Source organism: Zophobas morio, unplaced genomic scaffold (assembly GCF_036711695.1).
Source record: "Zophobas morio isolate AGI-343-1 ecotype UQ-CSIRO unplaced genomic scaffold, CSIRO_AGI_Zmor_V1 ptg000006l, whole genome shotgun sequence".
Classification (NCBI taxonomy): Eukaryota; Metazoa; Arthropoda; class Insecta; order Coleoptera; family Tenebrionidae; genus Zophobas; species Zophobas morio.
The window spans coordinates 8,120,003-8,140,358 of NW_026972111.1; the positions used below are offsets into that span (position 1 = coordinate 8,120,003).

Below are 20,356 nucleotides of genomic sequence, written 5' to 3' on the forward strand. Positions count from 1 at the left end.
CCTGAACTAGAATAATTTGGTTTATTAAGTTGTATAAAAATATTAGCTGTCAGATTTGAAGTTTCAAGTTTCAAATTTCAAAACTCAGTGGCGTCTTTTTCCGACTTTTTTTTTGGTAAAAACATTAGTTGTCAAATTTGAAGTTTCTAATTTTTGTCACGCCACTGAATTCATTGCCATATAACTTTAAACAAATCTGTCATAAGGTTGACAAACTTCACGACAAAAACAGGGGGTACCAACTCTCTCAATCAATTTTGATGACCCTGTATTTTTAAGGCCCAGTCTTCAAGGTTGTTTTGGGGGTAGCTTTTAACGGTTTCTCCAAACGGATTGAAAATTTGCATCAACAATCTTCGTATTAATAAATAAGCAAATCTCGAGTTTTGACTTGATTGAAGTATTTTTTACCCCCAGTCTGCAAGTCTGTCTGGGGGTAGTTTTTAAGGGTCTTTGCGAACGTATTAAAATATTGTGCCAACAATATTCGTATTGAGAAATAAGCAAATGTCGAGTTTTGACTTGATTGGAGTATTTTTAATCCCCAGCCTGCAAGGTTGTTTTGGGGGTGATTCTTGAGGGTTTCTTCAAATAGGCTGAGATTTCGTATCGATAATCCCCATATTGATAAACTAGCGAATATAAAATTTTGACTTGATTGGAGCACTTTTAACCCCCAGTCTGCAAGGTTGTTTTGGGGGTGATTTTTAAGGGTTTCTCCGAACGGCTTGAAATTTTGTATCAACAATCTTTGTATTGAGAAATAAGCGACTGTCGAGTTTTGACTTGATTGAAGCATTTTTAATGCCCAGTCTGGAAGGTTGTTTTGGGGGTGATTTTTGAGGGTTTTTTCGAATAGGCTGAAATTTTGTATCGATAATAATCCTCGTATTAAGAAACTAGCGAATATAAAATTTTGACTTGATTGGAGTATTTTTAAGCCCCAGTCTGCAAGGTTGTTTTGGGGGTGGTTTTTAAGGGTTTCTCCGAACGGGTTGAAATTTTGTACCAACAATCGTATTGGGAAATAAGCAAATGTCGAATTTCGACTTGATTGCAGCATTTTTAACCCCCAGTCTGCAAGATAAACTGTGGTCTGCAAATTAGACAGCCCCATAGGCTGGCTTATTGCCTGGAATGTGAAGGTGGTCATTTCGAATATTTGTTAAAATAAGTAATAATTCTTGTTTGTTTTTTTCTGTTACCTGTTTAATAAATTTCACAATACATAATTAATTTATTCTTTACCTAAATTCGCTTGAAGAAAAATTGACCCAAAAGAACGTACCAACACTTCGAGTGCTTGCATGCCGATAGTCCCAATTTAATATTTGCATTTTTTCTTCTATTGTATGCATTTTTCATATTTCCAAATCATATTTTGACAAGTTGAGTTTAAATTATTTTTTAATTGTCACGTAGGTTAGATGTAATATTGGCTGTATACTTCCAATACATTGATGTGTTTGTTTTTCAGATTGAACATAGGGACTTATGGCTATGTTCAGAGTTAAAAAAATGTCCCTTATAATGTATTTGCATGAGATTAGATTTGTACAGTCGGTATGACGCAAAATTACCTTTACAAAATGTTGTTCTGTCATAAAATAAGCGAGGTATAATTAAGGACGACGGAAAAATTCTCCATTGTCATTCATAAATTATTCAACACATCCATCCTTAATAAATAAAAATTACGGACTTTAAGGGAACCTTGTTCAATTCAGTAAGTCGCAACCATGACACACTACAACAGCCAAATCAAACTTATTTTCAAAAACCAAACGATTTTCTTGACCGGGGCAACAGGGTTTCTTGGCAAAGTCATGATCGCGAAACTGCTAACAGACTGTGAAGATATTAAAAAGATCTATATGCTGCTGAGACCCAAAAAAAGCAAGAATACTGAGCAACGCTTTGAAGAAATTTTTGAGCAGCCTGTGAGTATTGCGAGTTTTCTTTAAATTTTCTATATTCTGTTCAGTGTTTTGAGTTGTTAAAATCCAAAACTAGCAACTGGAAGGAAAAAGTTTCGCTTGTTGAAGGGGACTGTGAAGAACCTTTCTTAGGAATAAGCGACGATAATTTGAAAATTTTGAAGAATGAAGTTAATTTTGTTATGCATCTTGCAGCGAATGTAAGGTTTGATCAGAGTCTGAAAAAGGCTGCTAACAATATTAAATCTACTGCAGATCTTTTGGAACTAAGTAAGGACATAGTTAATTTAAAGGTAACGTGCTTTTACATATATTTTCGAAAAATGTAACTTTTGAGTTTCAGTGTTTCGTTCTTGTATCGACAGCTTATTCCAATTGTATAAATTCTCACATTAAGGAAGATATATATGATCCGCCCATCCAGCCCGAACTTTTATTCAGTATGGTAAATGGCCTAGAAGAGAGTGTTTTGACAAGTTTAACTCCCGCGTAAGTCTGCCTTTATTTTAAAACAATTTCTTGATCCTATTCACATTTTTTTAAGGTTATTAAAAAAATGGCCGAACACTTATGTGTACAGCAAATGCATTTCTGAACATTTATTGAAAAATGCAGTGAAACATTTTCCAGTAACTATAGTTAGGCCATCAATTGGTAAATGACTTTCTAATATTACGTAAAATAACCAAATCTTAACTGTCATTATAGTTCTGAATTCAATTGAAGAACCAGTACCTGGGTGGGTTGACAACATCTATGGACCCATTGGCTTAGTGATTGGAGGGGCTCTTGGTTACATTAGAACTCTCCATGCCTACAATGACATTATAACTTATCTGGTACCAGTGGATTACGTTTGTAATTGTATTTTAGCTGCTACATGGAAAACCGCAAAAGAAAGAAAGTCTAACGTTACAGTGTTTAATTACGTTGGATTTAAAAGGAAACAGCTTACCTGGGGTATATTATTCGTTTTATACTTACTCATTTTTGGCAGAATTGAAAAATTTTATTTCAGGAGAGTTCTGTTCCTATTTGAATTCATGGTACTGGAAAATACCCTTCCAAAACTTAATTTGGTACAGCGTTTTCAAATTCAGGGGAAAACTGTGTAACCAGATTTCGACGTTCTTGTTGCACACGATTCCAGCATACCTTATTGATGCTGTTCTGTACTGTATAGGAAAACCAACAACGTAAATTTTTCTAAAATAACCTACTTAATTCTTAATCTTAACTTATATTTTAGTACTGTCAAAGCCTACGCAAAAATCGATAAAATTCTCAGGCTTCTGTCGTATTTTTCTACCCACAATTTTAATTTTGATGAAGATAACGTACAACATTTGTTGGCGGAGATGAGCGATGACGACAAAACGTTGTTCAATTTCTCAATGGAAAATTTACAGTGGAAAAATTATCTTTACGTGTGTGTTCTAGGATTTAAGCTCTACATCACAAAGGAACCAGTTGTCGCCAACACAAAAACATACGTAAAATTATACGCTGTTACGATAGCCCATTATTTAATTGTTGCAATGTTCTGTTATTTATTGTATACATTTTTAACGATTTTTTTAAATTCCTTCTGGTAAAAGCGATAAAATGTTTGCAAGAATAAAGATAGTACCTATACTGATTTTAGTTGTAGTGTTATATATAGTGTTAGTGAATGTGGTGATTTTCAATATATCATTAATTATATTATTAGAACCAAAAATAAATCTACTTCACTATACCGTTTTTGGGGGCAATACATAAATTAGTGTTTTTTTTAATGGAACAGCCTATATGTTTTTATCTATTGTAATTGGCTTATTTTTAAGATTTTGATGCATTTTTTATTTTTGAAGTTCTAATGGGACGTTGCCAACTTCTTTATTTTAATTATCTTTAAATTTGTAACGATACAAATATATGTGTATGAATTATCCATAGGGGGCGTTGTAGCACGAGCGGAATTTGGGGCTCCTGGTCGCAAGCACTGCCGCCCAGTACCCCTCTATCACGAATAAACGTGCCTGTACGAGCAGGCCGTTACGGTCACAAACTAGTGGTTGGGTCTCGGCTATTGGGACAAGCCGAGAAGCCGACAGCGTCACGTCATCCCGACCGCCCCTGGCTTCTACGCTACGCCTGCATCCTTTGTGCAGATGACGCGACCGCCAGCTCGACAAGGAACCGCGCACTCTGCTTCCGCCACGTGTTCACTTTCTATAACGCTGATATTAACGACAACTGAACATGTGTTAAAGTTTCAAAAAGAGCAATTAACATCATTTAAATTCGCCATACACTCTCGTGAAATTTTAAGCAGCAAAGAATTTTTATCTGAGATTAAGACACTTTATATGATGGAAGCATTAATCAATAAAATATTTATATGGTCAAAAAACAAGCAAAGATTTATAAAAACAAAAATATCTGGTGTGAAATAAAACTTGTGCAGATAAAAAGTTACGTGAGATTAGGAACTGCAGAGCTTGAAAATTTACGTTCAATTTAAATTATACAGCAAGGAAAATTACTGAGGCTAAAAGTGCGAGATAGAAAAGATTGTATGAGGTGAAAAATTGCTAACGCTAACCAGGGGCGGCTTGTCCTATGAGGCAGGTGAGGCAGTGCCTCACCAATGAATTTTAAGCCTTATTAGGATTTTTATTATTTTATACGGACACATTTCGGCCAATAATTTGTGTCTTTTTTCTAAAATTTTAAAAATAAATATAGAAAATGATATTCTTATTTTTATCTCGGTAGGTACTCGTTGCTCCCTTAATTAAACAGCGCGCTTAAACACTCGGCACAACATGTATTTTGTGACGCGAATGAGGCAGACTGGAAGCTTGCCTCTACAGCATATATAGAAATCATGTCGTTAATAGGCAAGCAACCTGCAATACACTCATAAGCGGTATGAGTTGAAAAAAGACAAAATTGAGGCTAGCCTCATTTCCGTGCTTGCAAAAGAGATGGACAACAATATTTACGCGCCTAGAACGTGCGATTACAATGCAGTCTGCATTGGCAGAAATATTCAAAATTAGGCCGTTGATTGTTTTGCCATAAATCTGTGTGTGTATAAATTGATTCAAAATTTCGGTAACAGAATTTTGTCTTAAAAGTGCCTACGTTTGCGTGGGTCGCGTTACTGCTTTGTGCTTGTCATAATTTGATTTCGGTAATCGTTATTTAAGATTACGAGTAAATCGGAATTTTTCTCTACTAACGTTAAAATGACAATGGCAGTTCTGTTTTTTCTACTTTCACGTATGATGATAAATTGTATGTAGTTAAGGAATTAAAACCGCCGGTTCCTGATTTGAGTAAATCGTTAATTGATCCATAAAAAAAATTTAAAATAAATCCGTATTTATATTTTATATTTTTTTCATTTTGTTTTTTGTTATAAATCAAATTAGCTTTATTTTATGTTGTATTTGATCTTTTTCGATATGTTTTCTTTAAAGTTTATTTTAATTTTGTTTTTTGTTAGAAGTTATATTTGTTTTTTCTGACCACGCTTTCCTTTCCTTTTGTCCTGTCATTCTCATCCTTTCCTTGCAAGACCTCCTTACACCTTCACGTTGGTTCTTTGTGGACAGTTAAATGAGTTTACAAATTTCTTTATTTGACTAAATAGAAAATATTTAAGTAATTTTGATTTATTTATATTTTAGAGCGTTTTGTGCTTTGCCTCATCAATTTTTCAAGTCATGAGCCGCCCCTGACGCTAACAAATTTACATGAGATTAATATTTGGTGTCCATTCGAGCTATTGGTTACATTTTAAAAAGTGAATTTATTCAGCTGCACTGTGGACCATCGTTTTACATTCCCCCAAACACCCACAATGTTGTTAACTTGTTCAATGAGATTTTCAGTTCAAACATGTGCTCGGTTTGAAAACACTTTTTGAACATGGCCGCTACCAGATGTTAAATTATGCCACACTTTATGAACGATTCAAACAAAGAGTTTACATTATGTTAAATTATGCCACACTTTATCAACGATTCAAACAAAGCATTTACATTATGTTAATTTATGCCTTGATCCAAGTGACTGGTTACTTAAAACCATTAGCTTTGAGAGTTTATATCGTGAACTGCCCCAGCTTATCCCAAACAAAACACACGATAAATAAACACAAAATGCAACAGGCGTTGTGAGAAAAGCTTCTCGGTGATGTAATTTTCCACCTTGCGAGAAAATGTCTCGGTGATGTAATGATGATATGATGATAATAACTGCTTAAGGGGAGAGATTTTTAATCCCCTCGTACCTCAGTTCACGATAGTATGAATTCTACCGCACTTTCCACGGTATTTGTTTTTAGAGTGGGGTAATCTAACATTGATTTAACTGCCGTAAATGAACTATTAGCAATCTTGTGTGTGGAATTAAGAAGTGTTATAATGTAACACTTAAGTATAAGCATCCAGAAACCTTATTCATAATTTGTGTATTTCATGAAATCTCCTAGCAAGTGCTCTATCTGAACAAATCTAATGTCTGTTAAATTGTGTTAGAATCAGTTAACGATTAAAATCCTAACATGAGCTGTGAATTTACAAACAATAAAATAAACTTACAACACGTGTTAGCGTCGGTCGAAAATTCGTATATTTCCGCTTCGAAAGCCGCAAGAATTAGGTAACTACGCGGATTGGGGAAACTATGGCGTCGTCGTCGTTACGATTAATTTTCGTTAAACAAAGGCTCTCCCTTTTTTATTAACTACAAAACCAACTAAACTTAACTTAACTTACAAACCAAAAGTGACGCCACCGAACAGAGTGACTCATCTACCAAACCAGCCAACTTCTACCAAGCCTCTCACTAAAATAATTCTCTAGCAGAAGTAGCAGCTACCAGAAAGAACTAAATGGGCACGTGGTTGCCTATGCAGTTTTTACTCTCGTTTCCAAATTTACATTTGTTAAGATATAAAGACATAAGTTTGACCATTTTGTCTATCTCGCGGAATATCTAGAAGGGAAGTATGGGTTTAAATCTAGTTTTTGACAAGTCGGTTTTAGCCAGCTAAGTTTAGATCATAAATGTCATTCTTTCAATTTGGCACTGCATTCGTATGTCAAGTAAAAAAGTAACTTTTCTAAGTAGACCAGAATACTAGATTTGTAAAGTCTGTATGATGCAAAATTATCGTTCTTATACTATATTACATTACATACAAGGTTACATTCTATAGAAATGAACGAGTTATTATTAAGAACGAGGACAAAAGGTTTCTTTAAACACATTCATAAATTATTCAGCATATTCATCGTTAATAAATGAAAATTTTTTGCGTATTTCAAGAAAACCACATTCTCTTCAGTAAGTCGCAACCATGACACCCGACAACAGCCAAATCAAACATATTTTCAAAAACCAAACGATTTTCTTGACTGGGGGAACAGGGTTTTTGGGCAAAGTCATGATTGCAAAACTATTAAGAGACTGTGAAGATATTAAAAAGATTTACTTGCTGCTACGGTCCAAAAAAGGGAAGACCACTGAGCAACGCTTTGACGAAATTTTTGAGCAGCCTGTGAGTATTGACAGTTTTCTTAAAATATTGTACATTCTGTTCAATGTTTTGAGTTCTTAAAATTAAAAACTTGCAACTGGAAGGAAAAAGTTTCGCTGGTTGAAGGGGACTGTGAAGAACCTTTCTTAGGAATAAGCGAAGATAATTTGAAAATTTTGAAGAATGAAGTTAATTTTGTTATCCATCTTGCGGCGAATGTAAGGTTTGATCAGAGCCTGAAAAAAGCTGCTAACAATGTTAAATGTGTTGCAGATCTTTTGGAATTGAGTAAGGACAGTGTTAATTTAAAGGTAGCGTGTTTTTATATATATTTTCGAAAAATGTAACTTTTGAGTTTCAAGTGTTTCGTTCTTGTATCGACAGCTTATTCCAATTCTATAAATTTTCACATTAAGGAAGAGATATACGATCCCCCCATGGAGCCCGAACTTTTATTCAGTATGGTGAATGTTTTAGAAGAGACTGTTTTGACAAATCTTACTCCTGCGTAAGTATTTTATTTAATTTAAAGGTTTTCTCCATTCTATTTAGGTACCAATGCTTCTTTTTCTAGATTATTAGAGAAATGGCCGAACACTTGAATTGCTAACTGCAGAAAGGGGACATGTCCCATTTTTTACCACAATAACATTCGTACATAATCGTGTTCTAGAGGTCTAAACACATCTTTACTGCAAAAACGGGCCATGTTTAATGATTTAGCTCGGGGCTACAAGCGGATGAAATTTACGGTTACAGCAGAAAAGGGATATGTCCAGGAGATATCGACTTTCTGCAGTAAACACCGTGGTCTCAACGTCTTGCGTTATTCTTATCCAACACGACACTCAAAAACATGTCTTACATGGTAATTTCTTGTAGAGAAGTAAGAATTTTGCAATTAAGTTACGCCCTCTTGGCTCACGACGAATAAAAAAATCATCACAATTGAGATAGGGTGGGTGGGCGGGGCTTATATTTTGCCCTTTGTTCTTAATCTCCGCAGTCATCTTTTCACAACAAAAATTTAAAACATGTTTAAAATGGTAAATTTTTGTAGGGAAATATAGATTTTTCAGTGACGCTTCACTCTTCGGCCTGGAAATGAATGAAAAATTCATCATTAAACTAGGCCCCACCCACACCTGCCGCGAACTCAATAGTGGTGAAATTTTCATTTGTTGCCAGACTGGGGGGCGGAGCATAATTGCAAAATTCGTAGTTCCTACAAAAATTTACCGTTTTAAACATGTTTTAAATTTGTGTTGTGAGAAGATGACTACGTGTATTAAGTGCAAAATTAGTATAATAACTAGCCATCAGCCAGAAGAAAATGACGGATATAACAAACACTTTACGATTTATCCCAGACGCTTATAACGCATTTTGGCAGGAGATTGCTACTTGGCCAACTGTAGAACAGGAGCGCGATAATGATTAAGTTTTTTAGTCAGATATACATATAACATGTTTGTGTAAAATTATAACTGAAATAAAGCTGTTTTTTGTGTTTTTTTTTTACCTTTTTTTTCATTTTACTGCAAAAAGGGGATATGTCCAATTGTCAAATTTGACAGCCAAATTGACCCAAAAAAGAAAACATGCATTTAACCAACACTCGTTGATAACTGAGAACATAGAGAACCGACAATTGAAAACGGGGATCGGAAACAAGTAGTTGTAAAAATCTGAGACGTTTTATTCATTTCCTCAACATTTTGAAAAATGTGATATATCCCCTTTCTGCAGTTAGCAATTCACTTATGTTTACAGCAAATGCATATCTGAACATTTAATGAAAAATGCAGCGAAACATTTTCCAGCAACTATAGTTAGGCCATCAATTGGTATATGACACTCCAACTTAAACTTAGAAAAATCTTAATCGCCATTGTAGTGATGAATTCAGCTAAAGAACCACTACCAGGGTGGATTGACAATATCTACGGTCCCATTGGCTTAGTGATATGAGCAGCTCTTGGTATAATTAGAACCTTCCATGCAGACAATGACGTTCTGGCACATCTCGTACCAGTAGATTACGTTTGTAATTGTATTTTAGCTGCTACGTGGAAAACTGCAAAAGAGAAAAAAACTAACATTACAGTTTTTAATTACATCGGGATTAAAAGGAAGCAGCTGTGCTGGAGTATATCCCAGTAAACACAGTTACGTCGTAGCGATGTTAATGATACTTAACTCTGTCTACGATCTTGTTAGCTGTTACATCCCAAATTGCGTACATTTGCTTTCCCTGTGCTATGTAATGTAATCAACAGTGACCCATGCTTGTAACATACTGGTGACATCCACATCGTTTCAGACTAGAGACGTGCTCGCTGGTACATCATCATAACGTTGTGTTAGTATGTCGCTAGATTCTCTATATTTTGATGTATCTGTTACGTTTTATTTTAAACGCCAATATAACGTATTAAATGGGCATAGACGTTACGTATATATCGCAACATCGTAAACATATGACTCTCAGTATATTTTATTAACATGATCTATGCGATATGAATAGGCATTTCAAAAAGTCTAGTTACCATTTAGGGATATGGATATGGAGAGTAAAATTTAGAGCTTACGGTAAATTATTATTTTATTCAATGTTTGAAAAAATATAATATGTAATAAGTAATAAAATACAAAAATTAATATAAATTCATAATATAAATAAATAAATATATATATGATTTCCTAATTCGAAAATAATACAATATAATTTACACTTAAAAAAAGACACAGAAACTATAAACTGTCGTTGTTTTTTCTTTCTTCAGGCGTTGACTAGAATGCCGTAGCCACTCTGAGCAGCGTTGTTCTACTTCTTTTTCTATTGCGGAATGGGTCTTCATTGTATTTTCTTCAAATATAAAATTGTAATAACTATATTTATTGCAAAAAAAATACCTTTCATGATATTCATTGTTTTTGTCCCAGCCATTTTGGAATTTTCCTACCGAACAAACAAGCTACAGCAAATTCGCTGAATTTTTTTTTTTTAATACACGCCCCACATTGTTCTTTTTCCCATTACCACCTATCTGGGACAATAGCAGTTCCTGAAATAAGAAAAGAAGAAAATATTTTTATGTGTATATATCGAGTGACTCTGAAATAAGTTCGGAAAATAACATCACGAAGTAGAGAAAATTTTAAGTAATTTCTTTTATCTAGTCCTAATTCAGGGGAAAAAATATCAAGATCTACACCTCATTCAGTGCCATTTGTTTTCATCTAAGCAACACACAGCAAAAACAAAGAAAACATTTAGTCACAATGGAAACTGAATAAATCATTGCCGCATCATTTACATTTAACAAGATGTTCCGTATTTGTTTTTTGAAACTGGAGCAGCAATTTAATTACTTTGAATCCGTGTGACAATTAAAGAATTTTTTTTCCGGATCTATTTGGAAGTCACCGCGTATGTATAACATACAGGGTGCTTCACTATAAGACTTTTCTGCAACCCACTATGTATGTAACGTGTTAAGCGAAATGTGTCATGTTTAGTAGGTTCGTAAAAAGTGTTATAGTATTACAGGTATCTACCTGTATATAATATCCAAAATTATGTTATATGTAAGTACACATAAATTTATTGTATTTTTTTAACTTACAAAGAAACCTGCTTGTTGTAGTAGGCAGAGATAATCTTCTAATTCCTCAAAATTTGTTTACCTGTGGTCTGGGCGGCATATCTTCTATCACTGTTTTCTTTTTGATTTGCCACATTTGATGACGTTTTCATATTGGAGATATGTTCACTCGTTTCCTTTAGAATTTGTTTTATTTCGCACATATTTTTTGTATTTGTTTCAACTCTAGAGAAAAATTATGTTCATTAGCACCTAGTTCATTAAAAATTGCAGTAACATACCTTTGCAACATGTTATGGCAAACCGTAAGTTCTTCAAAATCAGCGGGAGTATCTTCAGTAAGTAATAGTGGTATTTCCAGCTTATCTGAAAAAACTGTTGTTGTTATTTACGTACAGTTATCAAAAACAACAGAAGCATGTAAAAATTAAAATGACTACTTCATTAGAATTATATTAACTTACCTAGTGTAAATACAACCCACACTGAATGGCACAATTTTCACAAAACTGCATTAAAAATGAAGTGAGTTACGGATTCACGAGAAAGGTTCGGTGGTTGTGAACCAAATGGCCAAATGGAATTCGACAGCTTCACTGTGAGTCTGAAGTGCAATAACCATAAATACGGAAAAAAGGGATCGTCCGACTCATAGACAAACCAAACCAACAAAGGTCCGACTGCACCCCCCAAACATCTGGTGGATAGTAAATGCAGAAGTTGAGCGTTATTTTTTCATTAGATGAAATAAATTTAATAAAATCAAAATTAACCACTCTCTAATTTTTTTGCTACCCATCATCGCTTTATAAACGTCTTTATAAAATCAAAATTCGACGAATGAACTCTCCAAAACCTTGTCCCGTTTCAGGGACAATGGGAAAAGAATTTGTATGGCTTTGTTTGTGTCGTTGGGTCTTCCCTATATTACCCCAGATGTTTAAGGTGACCAGACGTTCCGATTTGATCGGAACTGTACCGATTTCAATACTCTAATTCCGATTGTAAATTTCGTCCAATAAATGTTTAAATAAATAAATTAAAACATTTGTTCCGTGAATGTTCCGATTTCTATAAATCTGATAAGAATAAAGATAAATCCTCGGATAAATCACTAATAGTAATTTTATTTTGTGAAAAATTGGGAACAAAACTTGTATCGATACGGTTGTCAGCACTGTTTTAAATGTCAGCTAATGTCAGTACTGTTAGTATATTACAACTAAAAATTTTCAAAGCAATTATATATCAGATTACGATGGAAATGGAATCTAATGTTCCGATTTCGGACTTTTGAAATCTGGTCACCTTACAGATGTTCTATTTATAATTTGCCAAGCAGGTACTTACAAAATAACATTTCAAGTGAACAAGTTTACAGAAATAATTCTTAGAAATTATTACAATGAAAAAAACTTGTCTTTGGTGTATTTCTAATAAAGCCGTTGTATTTTTCGCTCTGAATATAATTATTAAATAAGCATTACGAACTCACTGACGAAAGTCACTTTTTAAAGAATACGACGACCCCCATCTAATTGACCATATAATCCTTAACAATAAATTTCAAATAATAACATAGTGGTTTTTTTAAATTTTGATAAGGTGTTGTAAAACTATTTCTGTTTCTGTCTTCATTCCAGATGCTGTATTTACGTGGGCAAAGGATGCCGTACGTGGGATTTTAGGGGCGGAAACGTATACCTGCTTAAATACTGTAAATACAGTGGTGTCGAACGAAAACAAAAACAGAAACATACCCGATGTATTGGTTATTATTAGAGAGCGGATTTTATGAAATTTGCATATCCGTTATTTTTTGTATATAACTCTTGATATTCAATATGTGAACGAATCATGATAATTAAAAATGAATACAGCTATAAAAAATTGCATATTTGCATACATTTGCCTTCTGCTGCATATTTCACGTAACGGGTGCATATTTTGCATTTTTATCAATTTTTGTGTTACTTTGAAAAAAAAACTGCAATTCGATCGGCATTTTTCTAGAAAGACGAAATTTCATGAATCATATTGCAAATATTGTCCTGAGCTTCAAATAACTGGGCAAGGTTTGGGTTTTATGGTAGTTTGGAGGAACCACTGGGTGTTAAGCCATCCTTCCAGGTAAATTCGGGTCCTAATTACTTTTGGAAATGCCGTTCATTTCAATATTTTTGTTCCTTACTTAAGTGTATTAATGGTATGTTTTATGGTGGTCGAAGGGACGTTATCCTATTATTTTTCATCGTGAGTTTGCATTTAAGTATTTAAAGCGATAGAGATGTGTGCCAATATGTAGATAACTCAAATTAATTTATGAATTAAACTTTTTCCTGAACTTATTCTTCAAGAAGAAACTGTGTTTTGTTGTGCCTGCTCTAATCCGATAAGTATTTTTACATCTGTGGACGCAGTACGCAGTTTTTCTATTTACAAATACATACTTTAGAATCACCGGAAAAATTTTTGTTAGAATATTTCGAAAAATATTTAAAAATAAATTGTTACCAAAATAGTAATTAAATAGTCGATTACTACTATTTTTTAATTCGTTCTGTTTACCTATATTTATTTTTTAGTATAAGAATATTATCTTAAAAAATGTCATTTATTTGTCAGTGAGATCTAATTAAACACTTTGCAATGTGATTTATGTATTTTTTGTAATAAAAGGTTTTTGCAATTTGTAAATAAATTTAGTTCGGTTATTACGCTTTTTTTATTTTTGGAGTATATGCAACTGCATATCTCTGCATATATTAAGAAAGTTATTGCTTATTTGCATAAATTTGATGCATGTCATATGATCATATTTCGCAAAATTTTGCTGCATATTTTCCGCTCTCTAGTTATTATACATACACTCTATTACCGACATTAAAAAAAGTCTACACTATTTCGTCAATCTGCTGCTTTATTATCAGTTTTCATTTAGCTACATATTGGATATGAAATTAAGTGAATTTTTTGAATAAATAATAATTTAAAGATCAACCACGAAAATACTCAATTATAATTATACATTATACATTACCAGTTTATTTTAGAGCCCAAGAGTACATTGGAAAAATCTAAACTTTTGAAAATTTAATGTTAAACAGATATACCTATAACTGAGTGCGAAAGTCAATACACAAAACTCGATGATCAATTATTGTTTCAAATTATTATTTATTTTCCTTACGATCAAAGTGAAGAAATTATTGAATTCATTTTTATTTAAGAACGATATCGCTGACCTTGAAATAGATTAGTTTTTAATTTCGATTTTTTTCTTTGTGTTCCTTTTGTTGCCGATCAACATATTTTGCATTAGAATTAATAAAATGATGAAATATATCATTTTATTTTTCGAGCTCATTTCAAAATTCTGTATATGTATAATTGTTCCCTTTTGGCAGTGACGCATAGACAGAGGTTAAAAAATAATGTCTCATTACTAGTCTTAATTGGTATTACCTGTTAGATGGGACATTTTTTAATTCTGATCATAAACTATGTGCATTAAGTCTCTTCTTCTGTTTTATAAAGCGCGTATAAATGGACGTATAAAAATAAAATTATAAATACATGTAATTACAGGAAATATAATATGAAAAAAAAGTGCAAGATTTAAGACAGGGAAGAAATTTCTTTTTTTAAGACTCAGCATCTTTTGTTTATGAATATACTATTTACTTGCAACACAAACATAAATAATAAATATAAAATAGAGCTATATAATACTCGATATGTATGTTTTTAAATGTTTTTTGCTGTTGGCCTGTCAGAAACGTGAATTTTCGATTTAACATGCCATTTTATAAAATGAACTGAAAAACACTTTACATAATTAACTAATAACAATAAAACATTCCGAAGCATATATATATATATATATTAATCAGATATCTAGTAACTATAGTTAACATTACTTATTGGTTACATAACCGTAGTACTCCATTGTGATGTTACAAGGCTTACCTGGCAACTATATCGCTGCGACACAATAATGAGATATCTAGTAAATGCAGTTAACATTAGGTGTTAGTTACATAACAGGGGTACCACAGTGTGATGTTTAAATGCTTATGTGCAAGCTATATCGCTGCGACATAATAATGAAATATCTAGTAGATGTAGTCAACATTACGTGTTGGTTACATAGCATGAGTACTCCATTGTGATGTTATATAGCTTACGTTCCAGGTATATCGTTAGGACATAATCATGCGATGTACTTATTGTTCTTTTGTGAGTACGTACCTGTCACGTCAACATCACAACTGTATTTACTGGGATATAGATAAACCTATACTTGGTTAGATATGAGCAATTCTGTTTCAGGAGAGTTTTATTACATCATGAATTCGTGGTACTGGAGGATACCCTGCGAGAAATTAATTTGGTACAGGTACTTCAAAGTGAGGGGAAAGCTGTGTAACAAAATTTACACGTTTTTTTTGCACACGGTTCCAGCATACCTTATTGATGCTGTTCTCTATTGTACAGGAAAACCAACCAAGTAAATTTCTCTAAAATAACCCGCTTAATTTTTAACCTTACGCGTAATTTTAGTGCTGTCAAAGCCTACGCAAAAATCGATAAAGTTCTCATGCTTATATCGTATTTTTCTACCCAGAATTTTGATTTTGATGAAGATAACGTACAAGATTTGTGGACGGGGATGAGCGAAGACGACAAAACGTTGTTCAATTTCTCAATGGAAGATTTACAGTGGAAAAAGTATCTCGATATGTGTGCTCTAGGATTCAGGAAGTACATTTTAAAGGAACCACCTGTCGTCAGTACAAAAACATATGTAAAATTATTCACTGTTACGATAGCTCATTATTTAGTTGTTGCAATGTTCTACTATTTATTGTATAAATTTGTAACGTTTTCTTTATATTCCTTCTGGTAAAAGCGGTAAAAGGGTAGAGCTAGTATACTGGTTTTAGTTTTGGGGCTATATTACGTTAGCAGAAGCATATTTTAGTTTTGAAATTTATTATACAACTAGAAACTAACTCTTGAATGTTTTTCTCTTATTACTGAGTAGCAAAAGCAACATTGTATGTGAAGCGATCATTTTGTAAATAAAAGAAATGTATGCACGTATTTTACAGTTGTTTACTTACTTGATGACTACGCAAAACGAAATGTTAACGCGAGTGAGCATCAAATTTACATCTTAATAATAAAGTATCACTTTATTACCAACAATGGGGGAATAAAGTACCATTTTATTCCCCATGTTCGGTATATTAAGACCCACCACTGACCCGGAAATAACCGGCATTCAGGCAAGACTTCTATCATTACGGGTACTAAGACCAAGTAATGATATGCATTGATTAGATTAACAAAACAACTTTCGAGATTCTAGAATTACAGCATAAATTTTTTTAAGATTCAACATGGATTTCATTTCTAGCGATAATTGTAGATATTTTGAAATCTTGGTGTCGTATGTTTGAATAATGTTGTTTGTGTTAGGAATAGCAATGTCAATGAGAATGGCTTCGTTCGTGTGTTTTTTGATAAGTATGATGTCTGGTCTGTTAGCTGTAATGTTTAAGTCTGTAAGTATTGTGCGATCCCAGTATAATTTGTATTTGTTATTTTCAAGGAATGGAGATGGAATGTAAGTGTAATAGGGTGTCGTATCTTCGATTAAGTTCATAAGTGTTGCTAATTCTTTGTGAATGATTTTGGCTGCGTTGTCGTGTCTAGCTTTGTAATCAGTTTGTGCTAGGATGCTGCAAGAAGAGATTATGTGCTGGATCGTTTCAGGTTTTGCTTTGCAGAGGCGACAGCAGTCGTTTCTTATATTCGGATGATGCATTTTCTGTAATTCTTGGTATTGATTACTGGGTCTTGAATAGCAAACACAAATCCTTCTGTTTCGGCATACAAACTTGATTTTTTTAACCAAATCAATGACATCTTCTTATTGACATGATTTTCTTCTAAGTCTTTGTAGAATTTTCCATGTAGTTGTTTTTGTTTTAGCACACTTATTATTTTATCTATTGTGTGGGGGGTGTGGATTTCTTCGGTGTTCGACAGATTTAAGGGTGTGTGGTTCAAATCTGCTCTTGTGATGGTGCGAAACATTTCATTTCTTTCCGCTCGTTTCAAGAAATACTTCTTCAAATCTGAGATTTGTCTCTGATATAAGTTTTCTAAGTTCTGGAAACCCCTTCCTCCATTCTGCCTTGGTAATGAGAATCTTTCAATCGACGATTTTGGATGATGCCTTCTATACTGTGTGAAGATTTTCCTTGTTGCGATGTTTAAATTTTCAAGATCAGTTTTGGACCATTTAATGACTCCGAAAGAATATGTTAACAGTGGAACGTAGAATGTATTTACTGCTTTCATTAAATTTTTTCCATTTAACTGTGTCTTCAATATTAATTTTAATCTCGCTACGTATTGATCTTTCAACTGTGTTTTCGTTTTGGTATGATTGATGTGGGAGGATTGACAGAAACCCAGATATTTGTATGTATCGTTTCGTTCTTGGGCTTCAATTATTTCCTTATTCTGGGTTATATGTGGTACTTGGTGAAACACGCCTTTTCTGATTGCTTGGGTCTTACATTTCTCAATACCAAAGGACATACCAATATAACCGGAAAATTGTTCAGTCAGATTTAATAGGTTTGTTAACTGATTTTGTGTACTTGCATATATTTTTATGTCATCCATATACAGCAAGTGACTTATTCTGTTTTCTCTTTGTTTGTTAATTCTTATATTGAACCCATAATTGCAGCTGTTCAGGATATCGGAGAGGGGATTTATTGCTAAGCAGAACCATAAGGGGCTAAGAGAATCGCCTTGAAAAATTCCTCTTCGGCTCATTATTGGGTCTGGCTGAATTGTTTGTTCATTTAAGGTTATTTGGAGGGTGGTCTTCCAAAATTCCATGGAACATTTGAGAAAAGTTCAGATTTTAGTATCAATTTTGTATAATTCCAGAATTTTGCATAGCCAGGAATGAGGGACAGAATCGTAAGCTTTCTTATAATCAATAAAAGCAGTATATATGTTTCGGTTTTCTTTTCTAGCTTGTTCACAGATGATGGAATCTATGATTAATTGCTCTTTGCAACCAAAGGATCCTTTAATACATCCTTTCTGTTCTTCATTAATGATGTTAGAGTTAAAACAGTGTTGATAGATTTTTTGTGTAATGCATGAGGTTAATATTTTATAGATTGTCGGTAAACATGTGATAGGTTTGTATTTTGATGGATTCTTTGTGTCGTTATCTTTAGGTTTTAAGTATGTTACACCATGACTTAAGAATGTTGGAAAGGAGGATGGGTCAAGAAGGAACTGATTTAAGTGATGTAGTAAATGAATATGTACCCAATTTAATTTTTTTATCCAAAAATTATGGATTTTGTCTGGTCCTGGTGATTTCCAGTTGTGTGTCTTATTGATGGTATTTATTAATTCGACAAATGTTACCTGATGATCATTCATTGGTGTAACTGTGGATAGTTTATGGGATATATGAGGAATCCATTTGGCAGATTGGTTAAATTCAAATTCTTGAGACCAAAGTTTTGACCAAAATGTTGTTACATCTTGTGAACTTGGAAGTTCACCGGATAGTTGAGTTTTGCTTGAATTAGTTAAATGTTGATAGAATAGTTTTTCGTTGTTTAAAAATTTAGTGTTATGAATTTTTCTGAGATGTGATTGTTTGTATCTTTTAAGTCGTTTGCTATATAAGGAAAGTCTTTGTAATAGGGTATCTTTAATTTGGGATAATGTTATGTTGTACTCATTGTAATCAGTTTGATGAAAATTATTGTTGGTCAGTATCGAATGCATACATGTCATGATATGTGGTGTTTTAACTCCTCTAAGGTACTGTGTTATTTGACCTAGTTGTTTTCTAATGTTATTAATTTTATCATTTAACCGTGTTTCCCAATGAGGGGTCGAAGGTATATTATTGGTGTTTGTATTTATTATGTTATCTTTACATGTGTTAATTTGAATACAAGTTAAAGCTGCACAGTAGATAATTGTATGAAGTTTTTCAAAAGAGATCGAGTTTGTGAGATATTTTGGTAAAATGAAGGAGTTCATTATTTCTACAATTGCTAGAAACTTTTTAGAATAACACTGGCGAGGAAGTGAATGTCTATCATTTGGTTTCAATTTGGAACATGTTTCGAAAGTTAATTTAAATTGGTCTTCAATTTCATTTTGGAAATTAATGTGAAATTTAAAATTGTTGTTTACAGTTTTGATTAATGTGTCTTCGTTGTTGTAGTACGTGTTTTGTAGATTATTTATCTGTGATGTTAATTTCGTTTTGGATTGTTCTTGATAAATTGTTAAGTGATTTGTCAGTGAATGTCTGGGATCTGTTTGATAGTGTGTTTGTAATTTGTGTTATGGTTGTGATCTTATTTTGAGGTGTTTTGTTTAATAAATCTTTAGTAAATGTGTCAGTCGGTGTCTCTGGTGTATTTGATAGACTAATGTTACTATTTTGTGGTATAATTGTTATCTTATTTTGAGATGTTGTTTTTGACAAATTGGTGACAGATGTGTCAGTCAGTAATGTATTTGGTGGTGTGTTGTTGATATCTTCAGGAAGTTTGGAAACTTCATTTTTTAATTGTTCTAGAGTAAGTTGAGGTATGTAGTTATTTTTAACTACAGCTCTACGTTGATCTGCTAAATTTTGAATAGTAACTGGAAAATTTGGGTACTCACGGCTTCGTGTAGAGCTGTACGATAATTACGATATTATTATTATAATTCTTATTTTATCACTATTTTATTATTGTAAAGACGTGCGTATTCTCAGATTTTCGGGAAAATGAGAGACTGATTAATTTCATTAAATTCTTGGTGATTAGACAAATTTTGGACAAACGGAGGACATACAGACAGACAGAGAGACGGAAACAGGGGATCCGTTTTGTCCTATTTTAGGGGTTATGACACATCGAAAAAATATGAAAGCAGCCAATCGGCCGACGAACTCGATTTTAATACTTCCTTAGCTACGCTCGGGAAGTTTTTAAAAATAAATAATAGTTTAAAAAACTAAAAAAACACGCTTTTATTGCTAATCGAACTAAAAACTAGAAAATAATTTTTAATGGCAGAGTTTAATATTACAGTAGTAGAAGATCAAACAATCAATCATAATAAATCACCTCAAATTAAAATTATAATAAAATTTAAGTTATTAACAGAATAATTCAATTCAGAGTAAAAAGCGCGTGGGGTGCTTGATATTTTAAATA

The 20,356-nt window shown here is 33.1% G+C and overlaps 2 protein-coding genes and 1 long non-coding RNA gene across 4 annotated transcripts; all 3 read left to right on the forward strand.

Annotated features, from left to right (window-relative positions):
• The first annotated feature begins 1,727 nt into the window (after window positions 1-1,727).
• Window positions 1,728-3,576, forward strand: LOC135123053 (fatty acyl-CoA reductase wat-like). The gene is made up of 7 exons (XM_064047548.1): window positions 1,728-1,940; window positions 1,985-2,230; window positions 2,281-2,426; window positions 2,482-2,591; window positions 2,646-2,897; window positions 2,956-3,133; window positions 3,187-3,576. The coding sequence occupies exons 1-7, from the start codon at window positions 1,740-1,742 to the stop codon at window positions 3,530-3,532; spliced, it is 1,479 nt and encodes a 492-aa protein (XP_063903618.1). The 5' UTR covers window positions 1,728-1,739; the 3' UTR covers window positions 3,533-3,576.
• A 3,721-nt stretch (window positions 3,577-7,297) lies between these two features.
• On the forward strand, window positions 7,298-8,409 carry LOC135123054 (uncharacterized). 2 transcript variants are annotated; one of them, XR_010279534.1, is made up of 3 exons: window positions 7,298-7,784; window positions 7,836-7,981; window positions 8,048-8,409. It is a non-coding gene; the product is annotated as an uncharacterized LOC135123054 (long non-coding RNA). The 2 variants fall into 2 exon arrangements; XR_010279533.1 differs by having other exon boundaries at window positions 7,298-7,761; window positions 7,858-7,981.
• A 1,040-nt stretch (window positions 8,410-9,449) lies between these two features.
• LOC135123796 (fatty acyl-CoA reductase wat-like) lies at window positions 9,450-16,049 on the forward strand. The gene is made up of 4 exons (XM_064048672.1): window positions 9,450-9,622; window positions 15,414-15,591; window positions 15,645-15,950; window positions 16,028-16,049. The coding sequence occupies exons 2-4, from the start codon at window positions 15,431-15,433 to the stop codon at window positions 16,047-16,049; spliced, it is 489 nt and encodes a 162-aa protein (XP_063904742.1). The 5' UTR covers window positions 9,450-9,622; window positions 15,414-15,430.
• The last annotated feature ends 4,307 nt before the right edge of the window (window positions 16,050-20,356 follow it).

What these genes read in the sequence shown, in the direction of transcription:
- LOC135123053 (XM_064047548.1), top strand. Translation starts at nt 1,740, where the DNA reads ATGACACACTACAACAGCCAAATCAAACTTATTTTCAAAAACCAAACG. An exon ending in TTGACAAGTTTAACTCCCGC is followed by an intron (nt 2,427 to 2,481) that starts GTAAGTCTGCCT and finishes CATTTTTTTAAG; the next exon opens with GTTATTAAAAAAATGGCCGA. An exon ending in TGTATAGGAAAACCAACAAC is followed by an intron (nt 3,134 to 3,186) that starts GTAAATTTTTCT and finishes CTTATATTTTAG; the next exon opens with TACTGTCAAAGCCTACGCAA.
- LOC135123796 (XM_064048672.1), top strand. Translation starts at nt 15,431, where the DNA reads ATGAATTCGTGGTACTGGAGGATACCCTGCGAGAAATTAATTTGGTAC. An exon ending in TGTACAGGAAAACCAACCAA is followed by an intron (nt 15,592 to 15,644) that starts GTAAATTTCTCT and finishes GCGTAATTTTAG; the next exon opens with TGCTGTCAAAGCCTACGCAA. An exon ending in GCAATGTTCTACTATTTATT is followed by an intron (nt 15,951 to 16,027) that starts GTATAAATTTGT and finishes TACTGGTTTTAG; the next exon opens with TTTTGGGGCTATATTACGTT.